Below are 21,983 nucleotides of genomic sequence, written 5' to 3' on the forward strand. Positions count from 1 at the left end.
AATCCTCCATCAAATATTGAAACAAAAAATCCAAGACTTATGGAAAATCAGTGAAAATTTTCCCCTCATCGACTTGGGCAATGACTACTTCATTGCCAAATTACAAAAGGAAGAAAATATGAACCTAATCCTACAAAAAGGTCCATGGTTCATCTATGGAAACTTTTTATCAATACAGAGGTGGCAACCTACTAAGCGGTATGAGTTAGACTCCCTCAATTACCAACTGAATTCTATGATGGTAAAATGCTCTACAAAATAGGAGAAGATATAGGAAGGCTATTGAAGGTAGATGCTTGCACATCCTCTTCCCTGAGAGGGAGATATACTAGACTATGTATCGAATTAGTTATGGAAGAACCGGTGAGAAAATGTATCTACATTGGTACACATAAGCAACATATTTAATATGAAGCACACAACTTCCTTTGCAAAAAAACATGTGGCAAACTAGACCATAAAACTACCTTTTGCACATTTATAAGATCATCAACAAATGACATGATCTCCAACTCAATGGACCATATATCAACATATACTCCTAACCCAATAATAGCACAAGAGGAAGGATGGCAGACAGTTCCATTTACAAGGAGCAGGAAGTTCCCAAACACAAAATCAAATGAAGCAGCCAGAAAGTTTCAAGACTCATGTATTAATGTTAAGTTATTCAATGCATCGACATGTAAGTACATCGTAACCTAAAAATTAAAATATATTCCTAAAATTACTAACAGTTCTTTTAATAACAACCAAATCTCTGATCAATACCACAAACAATCCACAAATCAATCTGATAATAATCTCCTAAATACAAAAAATTATTTCTCAGCTATCAACCTAGACTATCAGAAAATGGTTTTAGATAATACCACTATTGAAAGTAATCAAAAAACCACTAATTCTAGGTGCATGTATAAGGCCCCGTAAAATTCTACAAAAGAAAAATAATGTTTTGTGGTGCCGAATTGATTTTACGTGTTGTGTATTATAGTAAAGGAAAAAATTTGGCAGAAAAATACAATTATGCGGTCCATTATACGACTGCAGAATCACTCTGCGGGCCGCATAATGGCCGCAGAAGTGAGGCAGGAGAAGGCCAGTTTGGATGAAATTTTGCGATCGACTATGCGACCGCATAACTGTTCTGCAGTTCATTAAGCGACCGCAGAACAGTTTTGCGGGCCGCATAGTGATCGCAGACACAGACAGGGTTTTGGCTGTTTTGGTCACTGATTATGCGCCGATATGCGGTCCGCATATCGATTATGCGATCGCAGACCTTGTTCCAGAGCTCCACTTTTGGGTTTTTAAAACCTGACCATACTTTGTTAAATACACTCTTTGGGCCATTTTTTAGCTATAATCTGACATTTTAGTGAGAGAGAGAGTGCCCTAGAGTGAGAAGGTGTTCTTCAATAATTGTTCTTCAATTCTTGCTCATGTTTTGGAAGATTAAGAAGAGAAACTCACTAGGTCTTCATCCTAGAGGTAAGATTCTATACCCTAACCCTCAATTTTGAATTTTGTCTAGAAATGGGTAATTAGGAAGATAATATTTGGGCATGAGAGTTGTTTATTTTACATGCATGTGTTATCAAAGGGTGTAGGAAGATTGTTGAGCTAAAAATGGTAAAAATTGGGTTGTGGGATGATGGAATCCTCCATAAAAGGACCTTGAAACCTTAATGTACACCTAGTGTTTGATAAAATGCTCAAATGAGCTAGAACCATTACCATTGTCCTAATTTTTGGTTCAATTTGTTATATTTCTAAAATAGATTAAAGTTGCTAAGAATTCCTGAACATTTAGAGTGTAAGGAAGCTCAAGTGAGGTATGTTGGCTAAACTCTTCTTTAAGAATTGGAATTCCCATTATCCTTGTAAGTTCCAAGATGTTGATTATAAATCGAGTATTCCGATAAGTTTTGTGATAAAGATATATGTTCAATTTGTGTTTCAAATGCTCTTATTATATTGCATTATAAATTAAGGTTGTGTTTCAAACTATGGATTGTGTGGCATGTTATAAATTCAAGTCGTGATTTATGTGAAAGTTATTATGCCAAGTTGTGTAGAGATTGGGATTGTGATACACCTCCACCCATATATATTGGGGTGAGGCGGCATGACCGCTTTGTGTAGGGATTATGGTATTATGGGACTGCACCCCCACCCGCATACATTGGGGTGAGGCGGTACGACCGCTTCGTGTATAGTTTTGGTATTGGTATCATTGATGCATTTCCACCCGCATATATTGGGGTGAGGCGGCATAGCCGCTTTCTATTGGTATTGGTATCGTTGATGCATTTCCACCCGCATACATTGGGGTGAGGCGACATAGCCGTTTTGTGTTGGTATTGGTATCGTTGATGCATTTCCACCCGCATATATTGGGGTGAGGCGGCATAGCCGCTTTGTGTTGGTATTGGTATCGTTGATGCATTTCCACCCTCATACATTGGGGTGAGGTGGAAGGGCCGCTTGAGTAGAGTTGTGGTATTGTACTTACACCTCCACCCGTATACATCGGGTGAGGCGGCGGGGCCGCTTTATGTGAAGATGGTTACATAGGATCTCATCTTAAACCCTATAAATGTTATTGATAGATCTTAATAAGCTTGCTCTGGTTTAAATGGTTAGCTATATCATTCTATTGTCGCCCTGATTCATCATATTCATATTGTATTTCTAAATTCTTAAATTGGTGTTTGGTTTTCATACTAGTACTATTCGACGGTACTAACGTCCCTTTAGTCGGGGGCGCTGCATCTTTAAATGGATGCAGGTGGTTCCACAGCATGAGGTATTGATAAGTTATAGCAGTACACCTTCTTCCCAGCTAACTTGGTGAGCCCCACTTCATCCCAGGGTCATGTATCTTTTGTTCTTTGTGTATTCTGTTTGAGGTATACTCGGGGCCTTCTTGCCGACATTATCATTGTACTCTTCTTTATCTATAGAGGCTCCGTAGACATAGTATGGGTTGTGTATTGGTGCTGGGAAATATAAACTATGTTATTTTGTGGTTGTGTTACTTGTCCTATTTGAGACTTTAAAAATGATGCAAACTATTGGTAATAAGTTGGTATTTTAGACATGATCACATTTTTGTCTAATTAATAAAAATATGTATTATCTTCATTCGTAGATGAGTTTGGGTAGAAGAAAATCTAACAGGCATTCCCGGTCGGGTTCACTAAGTTGAGCGTCGGTCGCGCTCCTCGGGTTTGGAGCTTGACAAACTTTGTATCAGAGCCTAAAGTTTTAAAGTGTCCTAGGATGTCTCGGAGCCGTGTCTAGTAGAATCCTTATTATCGATGTGTTGTCGACCACATCTATAATTAGGATGCTACATGGGCATTTAGGAATAATACCCTTCTTTCATGTTCTTTATCGTGCGATAAAGCTGGTTGGAAGATTGTTCCTCCTTTAACTCCCGAGTTGCTCTAATTTTCAGTACATAACACCTAAGAAGAAGGCAAGAACTGGCCAAAGAGCCAATGTCACCCTAGGAGTGGCAGTTGATCCTATAATTGATGATGCAGGTGAGCACCCGAGGGGTGAGGATATTCCCCCAGTTACTACGCTATCTGATTCTACCACAGCTGATCAGACTGCACCTATCTCTACACTTACTGAAGGTGCAACAGTTCCTCCAATTGATATTCCAGTTCCATCTCCATCTCCAGCTCCAGCTCCAGCTTTCGATTCTGGTGTGTCTGATGTTGATCTTAGGGGAGCCATACAGATGTTACAGATAATGGCTTCTCATGCCCAGAGATTGAGTTTTGGGCCTACTTCTTCCAGTCGGCCAGGGGAATCTGCTAGATCCAGGGTGAACAAGTTTCTTTAGTTAGATCGTCCAGTGTTTACGGATACTGATCCCGAGGAAGACTCCAGGACTTCATTGATGAGATGCACAAGACTCTTCGGGTTATGCATGCTATAGAGACGGAGGGAGTGGAGTTGGCCTCCTATCGCCTGAAAGGGGTGACCTATTCTTGGTTTGAGTTGTGGGAGGAATCCCGTTAGGAAGGAAGACCTCCGGCGAGGTGGGGGAGTTCACACAAGCCTTTATGGATCATTTCTTGCCTGCCGAAACTAAGGCATCCCGTGCCGCGGAGTTTGAAAGCTTGAAGTATGGTAGTATGAATGTGTGGGAGTACCATATGGAGTTTGCGTGCCTATCCAAGTATGCTATTCACATGTTGCCCACTATGGAGGCTAGAGTGCGCCAGTTTGTTCAGGGCCTTAGCCTCTTGGTTATCAATGAGGCCTCTACAGCTGCCTTGAATTTCGATATAAACTATGGTAAGATGGTGGCATTTGCTCAAGCCACAGAGACCCGCAAATTGAAAAATAGAATGGAGCGTCAGAGTAGCAGCAAGGCCTGGTACGCGGGCAACTTTGGTGGTTCTTCGGGTGGTGGTGATGGTAGGTCGGCATTCAAGGGAGGGTCATCAGGACCATCCCAATCATTCGCCCTGTCTTCGATGGGTGCACCATCATCTGGACCCAGTCAGGGCAACATGGGACCGCACAGTAGGGTCGTCCCGACAGAAAGTTTCAGCAGCGGAGGATTCCATGCCCTAAGTATGGGAGAATGCACTTTAGGACATGCTTCATGGACCTACCAATATGATATGGGTGTGGTGTGAGGGGTCGCATTTAGAGAGATTGCCGCTTGTCCCGCTGAATTATGGGCAGAGGTGCGACACAACCAACTAATTCTGCAACTACTACATTTACAGCACCTCCAGCTCGAGGAACCCCAGCACCCACAGGGCGTGGTGTAGCTAGGGGTGGTGCACAAAATTCGGGAGGACCCAACAAATTTTATGCTATGCGGAGGCATCGGGAATGAGAGGCTTTTCCAGATGTTGTCACAAGTATATTGACTGTCCAATCTCATGATGTGTATGCTCTTATTGATCCCGGTTCCACTTTGTCATATGTCACACCTTATGTTGCTATGGAATTTGGGATAGAACCAGAATAGCTTCATGAGCCGTTCTCTGTATCTACTCTGGTTGGTGTGTCTATTTTGGTTGCGCGGGTTTATAGGGATTGTGTTGTCACGTTGCGTGTCGGGGTACCATGACAGATCTCATTGAATTGGGAATGGTTGTTTTTGATGTGATAATGGGGATGTATTGGCTTTATTCATGTTTTTCCAAGCTTGATTTTCAAACCAGAACTGTTAGGTTTGAATTTCCAAATTAGCCAGTTATTAAGTGGAAAGGTGATGATGTAGTGCCGAAGGGTAGGTTTATTTCTTGCCTTAAGGCCACAAAAATGATCAACAAGGGGTGTATTTACCATTTGGTCCGAGTTACGGACACCGATGTTGAGGCACCTACGCTTGAGTTTGTGCCTGTTGTGAATCAATTTCCGGGAGTCTTTCCGGATGAACTCCGTAGGATCCCACCAGACAGGGAGATTGATCTTGGGATTGATGTGATGCCAGACACGCATCCTATATCTATTCCACCCTACAGAATGGCAGCGGCAGAATTGAAGGAGCTGAAGGAACAATTGAGAGATTTGTTAGAAAAGGGTTTTATCCGGTCGAGTGTGTCGCCTTGGGGCGCACCGGTCCTTTTTGTAAGGAAGAAAGATGGGTCACTGAGAATGTGTATTGACTATCAGCAGCTTAATAAGGTAACAATCAATAATAAGTACCCACTGCCAAGGATAGACGACTTGTTTGACTAATTGCAAGGTGTCAGGTACTTCTCCAAGATTGATTTAAGATCCGGGTATCACCTATTGAAGATCAGGGAGCGGGATATTCCGAAGACAGCTTTTAAGACCCGATATGGGCACTTTAAATTTTTGGTGATGTCTTTTGGGCTAACAAACGCCCCAGCAGCTTTCATGTATCTTATGAACCGAGTTTTCAAGTCGTTCCTCGATTCTTTTGTGATAGTGTTCATTGACGATATTCTTGTATATTCACGAAGTCGAGAAGAACATGCTGATCATCTCAAGGTAGTTCTACAAACCCTACATCAGCACCAGTTATATGCAAAGTTTTCAAAGTGTGAATTTTGGCTTGAATCGATCATATTCTTGGGTCATGTAGTCTCTAGTGAGGGAATTAAGGTTGATCCTCAGAAATTTTCAGCTGTGAAGAATTGGCCGAGGCCTACAACTCCAACATAGATTCGTAGTTTCTTAGGCTTAGCTAGATATTATAGAAAGTTTGTGGAGAGGTTTTCTACTCTTGCCTCTCCATTGACCAAATTGACGCAGAAGGCAATTAAGTTCCAATGGTCAGATGCTTGTGAAAAGAGTTTCCAGGAATTGAAAGCAAGATTGACTACGACACCGATGCTGACTCTACCAGAGGGTATAAATGGATTTGTGGTATATTGTGATGCTTCAAGAATTGGGCTTGGATCTGTATTAATTCAACATGGAAAGGTTATAGCTTATGCTTCTAGGCAACTCAAGAATCATGAAAAGAACTATCCAACACATGATTTAGAACTTGTGGCAGTGGTATTTGCATTGAAAATTTGGCGTCATTATTCGTGTGGATATATTCATGGACGATAAGAGCCTTCAATATATTTTCAAGCAGAAGGAGTTGAATCTGAGGCAGAGAAGATGGCTTGAGTTACTCAAGGACTACGACATTGATATTCTATATCATTCGGGAAGGGCCAATGTTATGGCAAATGCTCTTAGCCGAAAATCTATGGGTAGTTTGGCTCACTTGGAGGCATATCAAAGGCCATTGGCCAAGAAAGTTCACCGATTGGCTAGTTTGGAAGTTCGTCTTGCGGACTCTAGTGAAGGAGGGATAATTGTTCAAAATAGGGCTGAGTCATCGCTTGTTGTGGAAGTCAAAGAGAAGTAATACAACGATCCATTGTTGGTGCAATTGAAAGAGGAGATTCATAAATATAGGACCATGGCCTTTTCTCTTGGGATGGATGATGGTACACTAAGGTACCAAAGGCGATTATGTGTTTCAAATGTGGATGGTCTCTGTCAAAGAATTATGACTAAAGCTCACACTTCTAGGTATTCCATGCACCCAGGTTCTACAAAAATGTATCATGATCTTAAGGAAGTCTATTGGTGGAATGATATGAAGAGGAATATGGCGAACTTTGTGGCAAGATGTCCGAATTGTCAGCAAGTGAAGGCCAAATACCAAAGGCCCAATGGGTTGGCACAGAACATAAAAATTCCAATGTGGAAGTGGGAAATGATTAATATGAATTTCGTGGTAGAAATACCACGCACTCCATGCAAGATTGAATCAATTTGGGTGATTGTGGATTGGCTCACAAAATCAGCACACTTCTTGCCGGTTAAGGCTACCGATATATCGAAACAATATGCTCAGTTATATATCAAAGAAATAGTCAGGTTGCATGGCACCCCAATCTCCATAATTTCTAATCGGGGAGCACAATTCACTGCTAATTTTTGAAATAAATTTCAGCAAGGTTTGGGCACTCAGGTGAATCTTAGTACAGCCTTTCACCCGCAAACTGACGGGCATGCAGAGCGGACTATTCAAACGCTTGAGGATATGTTGTGTGCTTGTGTTCTAGACTTCAAATGTAGCTGGGATGATCATTTACCACTCATAGAATTTGCCTACAATAATAGCTATCACGCTAGCATTCAAATGGTACCGTTCGAGGATTTATATGGTAGGAGATGTAGATCTCCCATTGGGTGGTTCGAAATTGGAGAAGCAAAGTTGATTGGGCTAGACCTCGTGCATCATGCCAGGGAAAAAGTTAAAATGATTAAGGAGCGGTTGAAGACTGCTCAGAGTCGTCATAAATTCTATTTGGATGTTCGTCGTAGGGATTTGGATTTCAAAGAAGATGATTGGGTATTCTTGAAAGTTTTCCCCATGAAGGGTGTAATGAGATTTGGTAAGAAAGGAAAATTGAGTCCAAGGTATGTCGGACCGTACAAAATCATTCAGAGGATCGGTGAGGTGGCGTACAAGCTTGAGCTACCACATGAGATGTTATTAGTACACCCAGTGTTACATGTGTCTATGTTGAAGAAAGTAGTTGGAGATCCGACACTCATTGTTCTGGTTGAGACTATTGAGGTTAATGGGGAATTGACTTATGAAGAGATTCCAGTCTCTATTATTGATCGGTAAGTCCGAAAGTTGAAAAACAAGGAAATTGCATCCGTGAACGTGTTATGGAGAAACTAACAGATTGAAGAGGCTACTTGGGAGGTCGAGGAAGAAATGAAGAAAAAGTATCCTTATTTGTTTGAATAACTATGTATTTATAAAATTGTGATCTAGGAAAATTATAAGACTTACTTTCTACGAATTTTGTATTAATTGTACAATTGTCGTTAAGGGTGTTCCTTTCTGGTAATACATTTCTTGTGAGGCCATAATTGGTGTTATTTTGTATTATGTTAGTCGTTGGATTATGTATATACTGTTAGGATGTGTTTCTGGGGCTCTCTAATAGGTGGATAGACCTAGTTACACGGGAAACTCTGGCAAATGTTTTGGAAATTTAGGGAGTTAGTCAAATTTGGGGCTGCTGGCGTACGACATGTACGTGACCAGTGCCCTTTTCCTCCACATCTATAACATGTAATTTCTGGCTTTGCTGCTTGCACCGCTTCATGCTTTTGTTCCTTTCTTTTCCACTGCTGGTGGTGAGGAGGGTTCTTTGGTACATTGTTATTACCACGATTAGAGTTTCCTCCTCGACCACGGCCATGACCACGACTGGGGCCACGTCCTATTCCACGCTTAGCTTGGTGGAAGTTCGTCTCATTCACTTCAGGGAATGGACAAGAATCAGTAGGTCGGCTTTCATGATTTTTCATTAATAGCCCATTATGTTGCTCGGCTACAAGAAGATGTGAGATAAGTTCAGAATACTTTTTGAATCCCATCTCTCGATATTGCTGCTGCAGGAGCATATTCGAGGCATGAAAAGTGGTGAAAGTTTTCTCCAACATATCATGATCAGTAATATTGTCACCACATAGTTTCAATTGAAAAATAATTCTGAACATAGCAGAATTATACACACTGATAGATTTAAAATCTTATAACCTTAGATGAGTCCAATCATAACGTGCCTGTGGAAGAACGACCATCTTCAGGTGGTCATATCTATCTTTCAAATTATTCCACAATATGACTGGGTCTTTAACAGTAAGATATTCCATTTTCACGCCCTCATCAAGGTGATGGCGTAGGAATATCATTGCTTTGGCACGCTCTTGGTTTAATGCCTGATTTTTATTTTTGATGGTGTCTGCCAGACCCATCGCATCAAAATGAATTTTGGCATCAAGCACCCAAGACATGTAGCTTTTGCCCGATATATCCAGGGCTACAAACTCAAGTTTAGAAAGATTTGACATTATTTAGAAAAAGAAAGTTCGTACTTCTGATACTTTCAAAGTATTTTCTCGAGATGGCAGAGTCTCGTGCTGATAACGTGTTATAAAATAAAGACAGTAAAGTAAAGATAAGTATAGAGAGAAACTGATATATTATTCAAACTTCAAACTTATGTACATAATGAACTGAAAACTACTCTATTTATAGAAGAAAGGAAGGAGCTGCGAGGCTTTTCAGGAAGCAGCTGCAAGACTTTTCTTTAGCTGCTTGTAAGCTGTCTGCATGAGCTGCTTGCATCCTGCCTGTTTAATAAGAAGCTGCTGCAAATTATTTCATTGAGCTGCTTGCAACGTGCCTGCATCAACTGCTTGTAGATAAATTTCAACAGAGTACTAAATGGAGAATCTTCTTCGGGAAAATTCTCAATAGCGGAGTAATAAATGGACATCCATAATATAATTATTTTTCATAACAAAAATCTAATTTATTGCCTTTTTTCGAAGTATTACTCCTTGCTGTTTTTATTTTTCATTTTCCCTTTAATATATGTGAAGTGTAATATTTTTCTTGAATACAGTGTCAACAAGAAGAGATAACTAAATATTAAATAGAATGGTAGTTACTCCTTATGTCGCCATAGCTCTCCAACTTTACACAATCTTCTTTTCTCCTCAGAAATTGTAGTAAAACTGTTTAATTGGATAATAATTGACCATAAAATTCTGGTTTATAGAAAAAGGGTCCATATTTTTCATATAATTTCAAATCTTGCAGCAACTTCTGTTTTGGAACTTCTTCCGAACCCAATGAACTTGGCACTCAAGTGACAGCTCGTAAAAGGGTAAAGTTTGGAATTTTCCTCTATGGGTGTTTGTGATTTCCCAAATTCTACTTATTGTAGTCAATTTTTTTCTCAGTTTTATCCATAAAATTGCTGCTAGATATTGACATACAGGTGTTTCATGTGCTGCTTGCTTCCTGTTCGAAGAAAGTCCTAAGAGATGTTAATGTTGTTAGAAAGTAAATATCTTTGCTTTCTGAATGTCTCCGACTCTAATATTTGCTTGGCTACTTTTCTTTTTTGGCTTTCCCTTTATCTTGCAACTTTGATTTCTTATTTTTGCTTTTGATTACTCATTGTCATTTCAAGTTTCCCTTGTGTGTTTAGCTTAATTTTCTTGTTGATTAGAGAAGCCTTAGATAGTCAGTGCTACTTTTTTTTGCGTGTTGGGAAGATAAACAATTCAAATGGAGTAGCGCGGTCAGTCAGGATGCATATAGCCGACCAAATTTGTTTGGGATTGAGGTGTAGCAGTTGTTGTTCTTGTAAAATAAACTTGCGATGACTTTGATAGTGTATTCTCCCAACATGTTGTGATCTTTCTTTCAAAATGACAATGTGCTGGAGAGAATTCTAGAAAATCATCCTACTTGTCATTATTGTTTGTTGCTTAAATGAATTTGAAATTGCTAAGGAAAAAAAAACCCTTCCCTTATTCAACTCTATGGAGTAAACACTGTCTTTTCTTTTACACCTCTTCTGTTTGATCAGTTCAGAAGACTGGAGCAAAAATGTTATCTATAACACTTCTCTCGCTATATCTATTGAGTAACAAATTCTATTGTTGAATAATTCTATTGACTAAATAAAGCCAACCCCTTCCCCTCTTTTATCCCAGCTTATAAGGGGGATAATCCTTTTGAGAGCTGAAAGCAAATCATTGCTAGTTACTTTTGTTTTCATGAAGCGGGGTTAGCTGGTGCAAAAAATATGTCATTGAGGTGGTGGATAACTTTTAATCACCTAAATCTTGTACTCGTATTTGGTGCAAATTTTGTTGTGATTATAGTTCATTGATGAGACTTGGTTAGATAATTAGTTTGCTCTTAATTATTCTTTAGCGCATGTAGCAGTCTTTTTTATTGATTACTTGCAATGCTTGATGTTGCAGTTTTATAATTTACATGATGGCAAAGAAAGCTGAATATGTATTCCTTGAAGAATGGCTATGCAGCAGCAGTGGCAACCACGAGAATATGATGTTGAGACATCCTTCTTCGACATCAGCCCAAACTATCATCCGAGCATGGGCTGATCTTAGGGACTCCCTTCAAAATAAGTCATTCCATTCAAATCACCACCAATCTCTAAGGACACTCGTCAATGCGCAGTTCTCTCTTTATATTGCTGATCCACAAGCAAAGCTTCTTCTATCTATTTTGTCCTCACAAAAAATCTCCCTTCCGCAGGAATCTTATCCTTTATTTGTCACGCTTCTGTATATTTGGGTTAGGAAATCATCTAGACATTCTCCTGGGGTCATTGATTCAGCGGTGGAGGTCCTCTTGCACCTTTTCTCTGGACATATTCATTCGAACAAAAGCTTATCTTTCTTCTCTGAAGGTGTTCTCCTCCTTGGTGCTCTTTCTTTTGTACCTTCAGCATCCGAAAAATCTAAAACGGTCTGCTCGAAATTGCTCTGCCAGCTCCTTGAAGAAGATTATAGATTGATCCGCTTGTCTGAAAGGGCAATCCCCAATGTTCTTGCAGGAATTGGCTATGCTTTATCTTCTTCTGTGAACATTTATTTTGTTAGAGTTCTCTGTTGTTTAATGGAATTGTGGGATAAAAGTGATGGTCCTTCTGCTAGTGTGTCTAATGGGCTCATGGTACTGCATCTAATGGAATGGAGTTTTTCAAATTTTATCAATTCCCACTCTACAGACAAGATTGATCTTTTCAGTAGAGAGGTATTGAAGAATACACGACCAACATTCTCTTTGTTTGCTGTAGTCATGGCTGCTGCTGGAGTATTAAGAGTCATCAATAGATCTGAACAGAAAGCATTAATGGAGTTTAAGACTTCTGCAGAGGGACGTATCGAGATTATTGCGCATGGTTTAGTTTCTAGTGCCAGAGATGCTGATTATGCTACCGTTGAGCCAAGAAACTCCTTTTTGTTACAGTGTCTATCATTAGCTTTATCTAAAAGTGGTCCATTTTCTTACCAAGCTCATGTGTTTCTATGCCTCACTACAGCATTGCTGACTGAAATCTTCCCCTTGCCACGTATTTATGTCAAAATCCAAGAATCACCTTCTGGAAACTTGGTGAGATTAGTTCTCAATGAGGTCCAGCAACATCTAGACACCATTATTTTTAAGGAAGCAGGGGCCATAACTGGTGTTTTTTGCAATCAGTATGTCTTGGCAGATGAAGAAAACCGAAGTGCTGTAGAGGATATCATATGGAATTACTGTTGGGATGTCTATATGTGGCATCGGCAGGTTGCTTTGATGCTTCGAGATAGGGAGGAAGTGCTATTAGAGAATCTGGAAAAAATTGCTGAATCTGCTTTCTTCATGGTTGTGTTCTTTGCCTTGGCAGTAACAAAGCACAAGTTAGTTTTAGGTGCTCCCCAAGAAATTCAAATGAGACTTTCAGTGAGGATATTGGTTGCATTTTCTTGTATGGAATATTTTCGCAGAATGCGTTTGCCAGAGTATATGGATACGATTAGAGCAGTTGTTACAAGGGTTCAGGAGAATGAATCTGCCTGTGTCTCATTTGTGGAATCTCTTCCATCTTATGATGATATGACAAACCAAGCTGGTTGTGAATTTTTTTCCCCTGCATGTTTGTAATTGTCAGTATGTTTGTTCTATTACAGTCTTTCACAAAACATTACTTTTTTTCCTTGCAGTACCTTCTAGCTTTCGGAAAATGGAATATTTGTGGACTACTGATGAAGTGCAGACTGCTCGGATATTATTTTATCTGCGAGTAATCCCAACTTGCGTAGAATGTATACCAGCCTCTGTATTCCGCAAGGTGCTGGCTCCAACCATGTTTCTGTATCCTGAATCTGATGGATAGATCTAGGAACAAGTAGGAAAGCTAAACCTGGTTGAATTTATGAAGTTTTCTTAATACATTTAACCAGATACATGGGGCATCCAACTGGGAAAGTGTCTAAAGCCTCACACTCAGTGTTTGTCGCTTTCATGTCCTCTGGGAAGGATGGTGACCTAGATGACAGAGTTACATTAAAGGAGCAACTTGTATTCTATTATGCCAAGAGATCTTTAGAGGTAATAAAAGTTATCAAAGTTAATTGCTGTGATGCTTGAACTTGTTTTCTGATTTAACTGAAAGTTTAGGGATATCCTGGGATTACTCCTTTTGAGGGGCTCGCTTCTGGAGTTGTTGCATTGGTTAGACATCTGCCTGCTGGAAGCCCGTCTATATTCTATTGCATCTCCTGTCTCATTGAAAAAGCTGATAGCCTTTGTAGTTCAGTTGATGCTACTCCAAAAACTGACTTGTGGAAGAGTTGGGATGGAGAGTTGGAGCCTTTCAAGCAGATGTTGGATTTGCTTTTACGTCTCCTTTCTCTTGTTGATATACAGGTAAATGGCAATAATGTTTGACTTCAACTGGAAAACCTAAAGCTAGGCAGTTATAAGTAAATCATAAGGGACTTCGTGCATTTTATTGATAGCAAATACTCAATATGAGTGCTACTTCACTTTAACGGTTTAACTTCTTGTTTCTTCGCTCATTTGAAAATTTGGGTATTTGGAATAAATTGTAGGAGCTCTTTCTTGAATTCAGATAGAGGCTTTCTAAAATGGAAAAAAGAAAATGGAGAGATGCTTCAACTATGCAAATGCTGATTTGTCTTAGGTTTCCTAGCCATGGTTTATGCCCACTATGTCAACATAATGTACTTGAAATGGCAAATAAAAACATTTTCTTGCTCTCAGGTTCTGCCTAGTTTGATGAGGTTACTGGCGCAGTTGGTCGTTAGATTACCTTCCAATGGCCAGGATATGATTCTCAACGAGTTATATCAACATGTTGCAGAATCGGATGATGTTATACGGAAACCGACATTGGTTTCATGGTTGCAGTCACTGTCTTATCTTTGTTATCAAAATACTAGCAAGAAAACACCAAAAGGGGTTGCACAAGTAATACATGATTCCATGTCAGGGACTACGGACTCATTAAGCATGAATAAAATCAGTGCACGTCTATAAATCTGACTACGGACAATTGAGGTATACTATGCATCTGACTCTCATTACTTGTGCTTTCATACTCCTTTAAGCTGCAGCTTGCCTTGGTTTTGGCTCCGGTGAAAATGCTTTGGGCCAAGACAAAGGCAGATCTGTTGAGAAAGTTCTTTTTTTTTCTCGATAAAATCTGTTGAGGAAGTTGCTAGACTTGCAATCCACATATTTGGACTGGGTGCATACCCTGTAACTGTAACACGGGAAATCATCCCATTATTAATAATTATTTACCTTATCAAGAAAATGTAAGTGCAACACGTTAGTCATGATAGATAGTTAGTTGTATGTATTGTAGCTTTAGCCTTCTATACCCAAAGATCATCTGGTCATTCAGCTAACCTATAAATCATCTGAGAGAGAATTTGTGCACTAATTGGAGTTGATTTTACTGCCAGAACAAGTGTGCTCTGATTATTTGGCTTTTCTCCTCATACAAGGAATGATAAATTTTTCGGCCGGTATTTTTGTCAGAGACCAGTGCCAAAGTTATTGCTATTCGGCTTTAAATTTATGTAGAAGTCATTGACTCAAACTGTTAATTTCACCTTGGTGTATTTTTAGTTGAGATAATTTTAGCTTTGGCCTATTGTAACGACCCGGTCGGTCGTTTCGAGAGTTGTAACCCTGTTTTCCCCATTCCTACTTCTTTTGGTGTTATTCAACAATATTATATTATATCGGGTTAGTTGGTTCGAGTCCGGAAGGAACTCGGAGTGAAATGAGACACTTAGTCTCATAATTGAAAATTTTAAGTTAGAAATGCGGACCGGATATGGACCTATGTATAAACGGCCTCGGATTTGAATTTTGATGATTCCAATAGCTCCGTATGGTGATTTTGGGCTTAGGAGCGTGTACGGAATATTATTTGGAAGTCCGTAGAGGAATTAGGCTTGAAATGCCGAAAGTTTAATTTTTGAGAAGTTTGACCACGGGGTTGACTTTTTGATATCGGGGTCGGAATCAGATTCTGGAAATTGGAATAGCTCCGTTATGTCATTTATGACTTGTGTGCCAAATTTGAAGTCATTCCGGATTCATTTAACATGTTTTGGCACAAGATTTGTAAATTGAAAAGTTTGAAAACTCAAAAGATCGAACCGAGGTGTGAATTGTAATTTTAGCATCGTTTGACATGATATGAGACCCCGAGTAAGTCCATATGATGTTTTAGGACTTGTTGGTATATTTGGTTGAGATCCCGAGGGTCTCGGGTGAATTTCGGGTGGTCAACGAAATTTAATTTTGGCATTTCAAGAACGTTCGACGTCGTTTCTTCGAGAATAAGTGTATCACATTAAGCAAATGAGTTCCAAATTAATATTTGATTGAATAATTAGATCCGTATTGAAATTTCTGAGCCATACCAAAAAGAATCGTCGAATTCGGACATCGTATGAGAGAGTTATGCCCATTTTCGTATCGGAAAAGATTTTCCATCGCCGCGAGTGCCCAGGGTAGCGTGGGGCGCTAGCCCTGACGCTGGGATATTTAAGGGTACTGGAAAGTGCGCCACAGGCAGCGCCCCACGCTACCTGTGACGCTCAAAAACATCAGAGGCTCTATAAATGGGTCTTTTGGCCATTTTTGACATAAAAATAGTTTGGGAGCTCGGTTTGGGCGATTTTCAGAGGCAAACTTCACAAATTGGACTGGGGTAAGTGATTTTAACTTGATTTGGTCCGTTATTCATGATTCTAACATTATTTCCAGCACTTATTTCATGATTTGGGGGATTAGAATAGAAATGTTTCAAAAATTGATTTGAGGGTTTGAAGGCCGAATCGGAGTCGGAATTTAGAAAATTTTGTATGGTTGGACTCGTGGTTGAATGAGCGTTAATATTTTGTAACTTTTGTTGGGTTCCGAGACGTGGGCCCCACTGTTGATTTTTGAGTTAATTTCGGATTTATTTGTGAAATTTGGCTTTTTCATATGGAATTGATTCCTACACCTCGTGTTGATTGTATCGAATTATTTTGATTAAGATTCGAGGCGTTTGGAGGCCGAATCGCGAGGAAAAGGCTTATTGGAATAAAGAATTGCTCGGATTGAGGTAAGTAACGATTGTAAATTTAGTCCTGAGGGTATGAAACCCCGGATTTTTGTATCATTCTACTATTTTTAGTGACGCACATGCTAGGTGACGGGCGTGTGGGCGTGCACTGTTGGGGATTTGTGACTTGGTCCGCCCCGTAGCAACTGTAAAGTTGCATACTTTGTTGAAACCATTGATACTTATATGATTTAGAAAGATTTATGTAAATTGGGCTGAATGCCATGTTTGGGCCTTGCGCCAATGCTGTTTGAACCCTTAGGGGCTGTTTCTTACCATCCTCTCATTATTTTTGATTGAAAATCTATACTCAGTCATGTTTATGCTTGTTTACCGCATAACTCAGTTTATGACTCTATTTTGATGCATATAAATGTTTTGGGCCGAATGCCCTGTTTTACTGAAATGCCCGAGTGGCTTGAGATACTTATGACTGAGTGAGGCCGAGGGCCTGATTTGTGAGGATGAGTGTGGATCGGGGCTGCCCGCCTGCAGCATACCTGAGTGAGGCCGAGGGCCTGATTTGTGAGGATGAGTGTGGATCGGGGCTGCCCGCCTGCAGCATACTTTATTATTATCGCACGTGAGTTTTCCGTGCAGATTATAGCGCTTGGGATGAAGGATCCCCTCCGGAGTCTGTACACACCCCCAGTGAGCGCAGGTACCTACTGAGTGCGAGTGCCGAGTGCCGAGTGTTGAGTGACTGGGAGGCAAGAGTGACTGTGAGGTTTGCCCGAGTGGCAAGAGTGACTGTGAGGTTTGCCCGAGGGGCTGTTTATGATTTCAACATTTTTGCTCACCTTTGCATTGAGCCTTTGTTTGAAAAACTGTTGGAAAGATGTCTTTATATGATTTTCTTTTTACTGGAACTGGGTTTAAACGAGATGTTTGATTCAAATCGTGATTTTTAAAAGCATGTGGTATTTTACTGAGATTTCCTGATATGAACGTTATATGTTTTATTGCTCGTCACTACTGCTCAGTCTTTATTTATTGTTGTTACTTACTGAGTTGGCGTACTCACGTTACTCCCTGCACCTTGTGTGCAGAATCAAGTGTGGCTGGACACGGTAGCGGTTATTGAGTGTTCTGGTTGCAGATTTTCTTGGAGATAGCAAGGTAGTTGTTTGGCGATCGCAGCCCCTGCTCTTCTCCCTCTTGTCTTCCTCTAGTTGTATTTAGCTATTTTCCAGGCTGAGTTAGCCTTGACGTTGTTAGACAGATCGTAGTAGATGCTCATGACTAGTGACACCCCGATGTCAGGCTTTTCTTTTCCGCACTTCTGTTTTTCTTTGATTTAAACTCTTTAATTTGGAGGTTTTATGTTAAATAACCTTGAAATTATCTTTGAAATGAAATTATCGTTTTACTTTGGAAATGAGTTGGCTTGCCTAGTTCCACGATAGGCGCCATCACGACAGGTTAGGTTTTTGGGTCGTGACACCTATTTACCTGAAGTTGGTAATATTACCAAAATAAGAGCACATATCCACCATGAATCATTGGTCACTTGAGGTTTCATGACATGAATAAAACACACAATTGTGGACATTGATTATGCAGGATTAATGCGCATCAGATATTTGTAAGATAAGGTGAATGTGGAAGATTTTGGCTTCTTTAATCTGATGAGAATGCTCATTGTCTGAACTGCATTGACTTGCAATATCGTGCATAAAGGAGTAGTAGATTTTATCGCATTGTTGGTTATAACTGTTATTACAGGGAGCATTAGGGAAGAATGCTGACTACTGATTGATTTCTCTATGTAGCAAGAAGCAACGTGACAATTACTTACAATTATAAATTTCACACAGGAGTGAGGATTATGGAATGTGTTTCTGAAGTTATATTCTGCATATGCCCTTCATGCCTATGTGTTTCTGAAGTTATATTCTGCATGTGTCCTTCATGCCTATGTTTTCCGTATCCTTTCCATTCTTGAAATTTCGACTCATAATTATCAGGATCTGTTGCTAGTAATATGTTCACCATTTAAATCCAGAGCAAATTCAACATTCAACACTTAGGGATGAGTTCTGAGTGCTGCCTCCAGATCAGTTTCTGTGGACCCATAAACCTGTGTAAAATGCGTTGGCTTCTGCCCGTGGCTGCATCCCTTGAAGATTTACCCTTTGTTCATGAAGACCTGTGTGTGCTTTGAGATGGTATCGACACAAACTTGACCATCAGATTCAGTTCAGCAAGAGGAAGTATGCTGCAGGGTGAAGTGGCGGTTGCTCCTTTATACTAACTTCTGGCTCTCATTATCTCGCCTACTACTTGTTTTACTTGGTATTTATGTCTGGATTGTGAAGCAGCTATGTCATTGCTCATTCCGCAGTGGATAGTGGCCTCTCTTCCTCCAACAAATTAATGCTGGAATAGATTGAAAATGTTTTAACATAGACATCATACAACTTATGGACTATACGGTTTTCTGTTTGATTATTCTGAATTAGGAATATTAGTTTGTTAGCAGAAATTGTTGGCAAACATTATGAAGCGGTTCTTCCCTCAGCTCACTCTTGTAGTAGGGGACTGGAGACTTTCAGAGGTGTAGGCTTAATTGGCTTTCACTTGGTGTATATATCCCTTTGCTCTTGAGTAAATGCCCCAATACCGAATTCAATGTGTTTTGACTCATTTTATTTCGTCTTTCTTCCAATTCTCATATTTGTGTGTGACCATATTTTGGCAAGAATGATATTTTATGATATTTAGTGAAAGTTTAATGATTTTGTTGTTAGAAAAATAAATTTGATGATTTTTCTGCAAGTATATTACTCCATCCATTTAAAAAAGATTATCACTATTTTCTTACTAGTTCGTGTAAAAAAGATTTATTTATTTTTTATATTTTCTTAATCAGAAATATTTATAGTCACACAAATATTATGATTTGTTTAAAGTCATAAGTTTCAAAAGCTTTTATCTATAAAAATGTTATGGCATGTTTAAGACTTTAAGAGGTGTAGGCTTAATAGGGCATTATAGTGAGATATTTGAAGTTCTTCAACAATTTTGATAACAGGAAGCATTTTGATTTTATAAAGGTTAAGCGTTTTTTTGGTACGGCTGTTTCCCAAAAATAAGTCACTCACCAACCAAAAATAAAAAAATAAGTGATCATATTATTCATTTACTAAATTTAGCACCAAACACACCCTTAATCAAGAACCAATAATATCTTCATTTCTGTTCACTTTCTTTCTTTTATCTACCAAAAATCCTCTACTTTTTAGTACGGACAATCTTCTATAGCTGCTAAAATCCAGCCATAGGAAGGAGACAAACGGAAGGTATGTGTACATTAGAGAAGAGAGGCAACATCTTCCTCCTAACCTTAACTGGCACTGATGAGCACCGTTTACACCCCAACCTTATTGATTCCCTCGCCGCCGCTCTCCGCCGTCTCCGATCTGAATCAGCTTCTTCCTCTTCCGCTTTGATCACCACAGCCCAAGGAAAATTCTTCTCCAATGGTTACGATCTTAAGTGGGCCTTAGTTGACAAAGCTCGCCCACAACTCATGTCTAAGAAACTCCGCGCTCTTGTCTACGACTTAATCACCTTGCCTATGCCCACAATTGCTGCTGTCACTGGACACGCATCTGCTGCCGGCTTTATCTTCGCCCTTTCGCATGATTATGTTCTTATGCGTAAGGATCGAGGGTTTCTTTATATGAGTGAGCTTGATATTGGGTTTAAGATACCCATTTGGTTTTCGGCTTTGTTGAAGTGTAAAGTTGGGTCGCCGGCGGTTTGGCGTGAGGTGGTGTTGAAATCGGCTAAGATGACGGCTGAGATGGGAGTTGAAATGGGGATCGTGGATTCGGCTCATAGTGGAGCAGAGGAGACTGTGGAGGCAGCTGTGAGGTTAGGTGAAGAATTGATGAGCAGAAATTGGGATGGGAAAGTGTATGCTGATTGTAGGAAAACTTTGTATGTCGAGCTACTAAATTCTCTTGGTTCTGATGAGACTGTAGGAGATTATGGCAAGGAGGAGGAGCCAAACAAGAATCTCTCAAGGCTCTGACTGATCAGCGGATTCAAAATTTGAAGATTATGAGTAAATTAATATTGCATTAACGATTGGGTTCACGCTCAAATATTTATAGATATTTAGTGAATTTCTTAATATATATATATAGTCTAGATAAAAGTTAGTGGTTTCACGCGAACCGGTAATCAAAACACTAGATCCTCCCATATGTACTTGTCCAACCATGAATGATTGGTCACTTGAAGTTGTAACATGAATAAAACAAACAATCGTTGGATGATGATTATGCAGGATTATGCGCCCCACAAATTTGTAAGACAAGGTTAATGCTGAGTGTGGCTTCTTGAATCTGATGAGAAAATGTTCGTTGTTTGGACTGCATTTACTTGCAATATTGTGAATAAAGTAGTATGAGGTTTTATTGCATTGTTGTTTATTCATAAACTGGTATTACAAGGAGCAATCAGTAACGAATGCTGAGTAGTGACTAACTTTACAAATACAAGTTACAATTATAAATTTCACGCAGGACTGAGGATTATGGATTGGCTTTCTGAAATTATATCATGCATCTTTCCTTCAAGTCTATATTTTTTGGATCCCTTCCATTTTAAAAATTGCCACTCAGAATTATCAGGATCTGTTACTAGTAATAAGTTTACTGTGGCAAACCAGGCAAATTCAACATCCGCATCAAAAGGATGAGTTCTGAGTGCTGCCTCCACAATCATCAGTTTGTTGTAAAATGTGTTAGCTTCTCCTGGTGGCTGCATCCGTTGAAGACTTACCATTTGTTCGTGTAGAATTGTGTGTGCTTTGAGATGGCGCGGACACTAATTTCAACATCAGATTCAGTATAATGAGGGAAGAGGAAGTATGCTGCAGGGTGAAGTTGTGTTTTCTCTTTAATACCAGCTTCTGGCTAAGGAAATTGCGCCATATGTTGCTCGTGGACACTTGGTTAAGGCTCCCATTATCTCGGCTAGTTCTTGCTTAACTTTGTGTTTAAGTCTAGATCTGAAGCAGCTTTTCCATTGCTCATCTTGTAGTTGATTGTTGGTGTCTTTTCCTCCAACGAATAAACGCTGGAAAAGATTGAATATTTTGTAATATAGACATCATATGACTTCTGGACCATACGATTTTATGTTTGATTATACTGTATTATGAATAAGTATTATTTTGTTAGAAGAAATTGTCCACAAACGTTGTGAAGTTTACTTCCCTCAGCTCCCTCTTGTAGTAGGATTGGAGACTCTCAGAGGTGTAGATGTAGTTGGCTTTCCCTTGGTGTATGTATGTGTTTGCTCTTGAATAAATGCCCCAATACCGAATTCAGTGGCTTTTGACTCATTTCCTTTCGTCTTTCTCCAATTATCAAATTTTGTGTGAAAGTAGTGAGTTTTTTTTTTTTTTTTTTCTATTATCCTCCAACTCGAGAGACAGGTAAATTCAAGATTTGAACATTATAT

General features: G+C 39.6%; 2 protein-coding genes across 9 annotated transcripts; both read left to right on the plus strand.

Annotated features, from left to right (window-relative positions):
- Window positions 1–9,961: 9,961 nt before the first annotated feature.
- On the plus strand, window positions 9,962–19,137 carry LOC104084672 (uncharacterized). Of its 7 annotated transcripts, none has more exons than XR_011410613.1 (9): window positions 9,962–10,211; window positions 11,323–12,983; window positions 13,075–13,225; window positions 13,315–13,462; window positions 13,532–13,780; window positions 14,138–14,434; window positions 16,438–16,505; window positions 17,555–17,624; window positions 18,473–19,137. XR_011410613.1 is itself a non-coding variant. In XM_009588587.4 (7 exons), the coding sequence occupies exons 2-6, from the start codon at window positions 11,336–11,338 to the stop codon at window positions 14,411–14,413; spliced, it is 2,472 nt and encodes an 823-aa protein (XP_009586882.1). In that variant the 5' UTR covers window positions 9,962–10,211; window positions 11,323–11,335; the 3' UTR covers window positions 14,414–14,434; window positions 18,473–19,137. The 7 variants fall into 7 exon arrangements, 3 of the variants coding, with proteins under 3 accessions (XP_009586882.1, XP_009586883.1, XP_070038859.1); XR_011410614.1 differs by having other exon boundaries at window positions 18,511–19,137; XR_011410615.1 differs by lacking the exon at window positions 16,438–16,505.
- A 521-nt stretch (window positions 19,138–19,658) lies between these two features.
- Window positions 19,659–21,864, plus strand: LOC104084674 (enoyl-CoA delta isomerase 1, peroxisomal). 2 transcript variants are annotated; one of them, XM_009588590.4, is made up of 2 exons: window positions 19,659–20,577; window positions 21,187–21,864. In XM_009588590.4, exon 1 carries the CDS (start codon window positions 19,810–19,812, stop codon window positions 20,542–20,544), a length of 735 nt encoding a protein of 244 aa, XP_009586885.1. In that variant the 5' UTR covers window positions 19,659–19,809; the 3' UTR covers window positions 20,545–20,577; window positions 21,187–21,864. The 2 variants fall into 2 exon arrangements, with proteins under 2 accessions (XP_009586885.1, XP_018622350.1); XM_018766834.3 differs by having other exon boundaries at window positions 19,675–20,577; window positions 21,041–21,864.
- The last annotated feature ends 119 nt before the right edge of the window (window positions 21,865–21,983 follow it).

This window comes from Nicotiana tomentosiformis, chromosome 8, assembly GCF_000390325.3.
Source record: "Nicotiana tomentosiformis chromosome 8, ASM39032v3, whole genome shotgun sequence".
Taxonomy (NCBI): domain Eukaryota; kingdom Viridiplantae; phylum Streptophyta; class Magnoliopsida; order Solanales; family Solanaceae; genus Nicotiana; species Nicotiana tomentosiformis.

Coding starts and splice junctions, on each gene's coding strand:
- LOC104084674 (XM_009588590.4), top strand. CDS start 19,810: ATGTGTACATTAGAGAAGAGAGGCAACATCTTCCTCCTAACCTTAACT.
- LOC104084672 (XM_009588587.4), top strand. CDS start 11,336: ATGATGGCAAAGAAAGCTGAATATGTATTCCTTGAAGAATGGCTATGC. Junction 13,226..13,314: donor CTGGCTCCAACCATGTTTCT/GTATCCTGAATC, acceptor ACATTTAACCAG/ATACATGGGGCATCCAACTG. Junction 13,781..14,137: donor TTTCTCTTGTTGATATACAG/GTAAATGGCAAT, acceptor TCTTGCTCTCAG/GTTCTGCCTAGTTTGATGAG.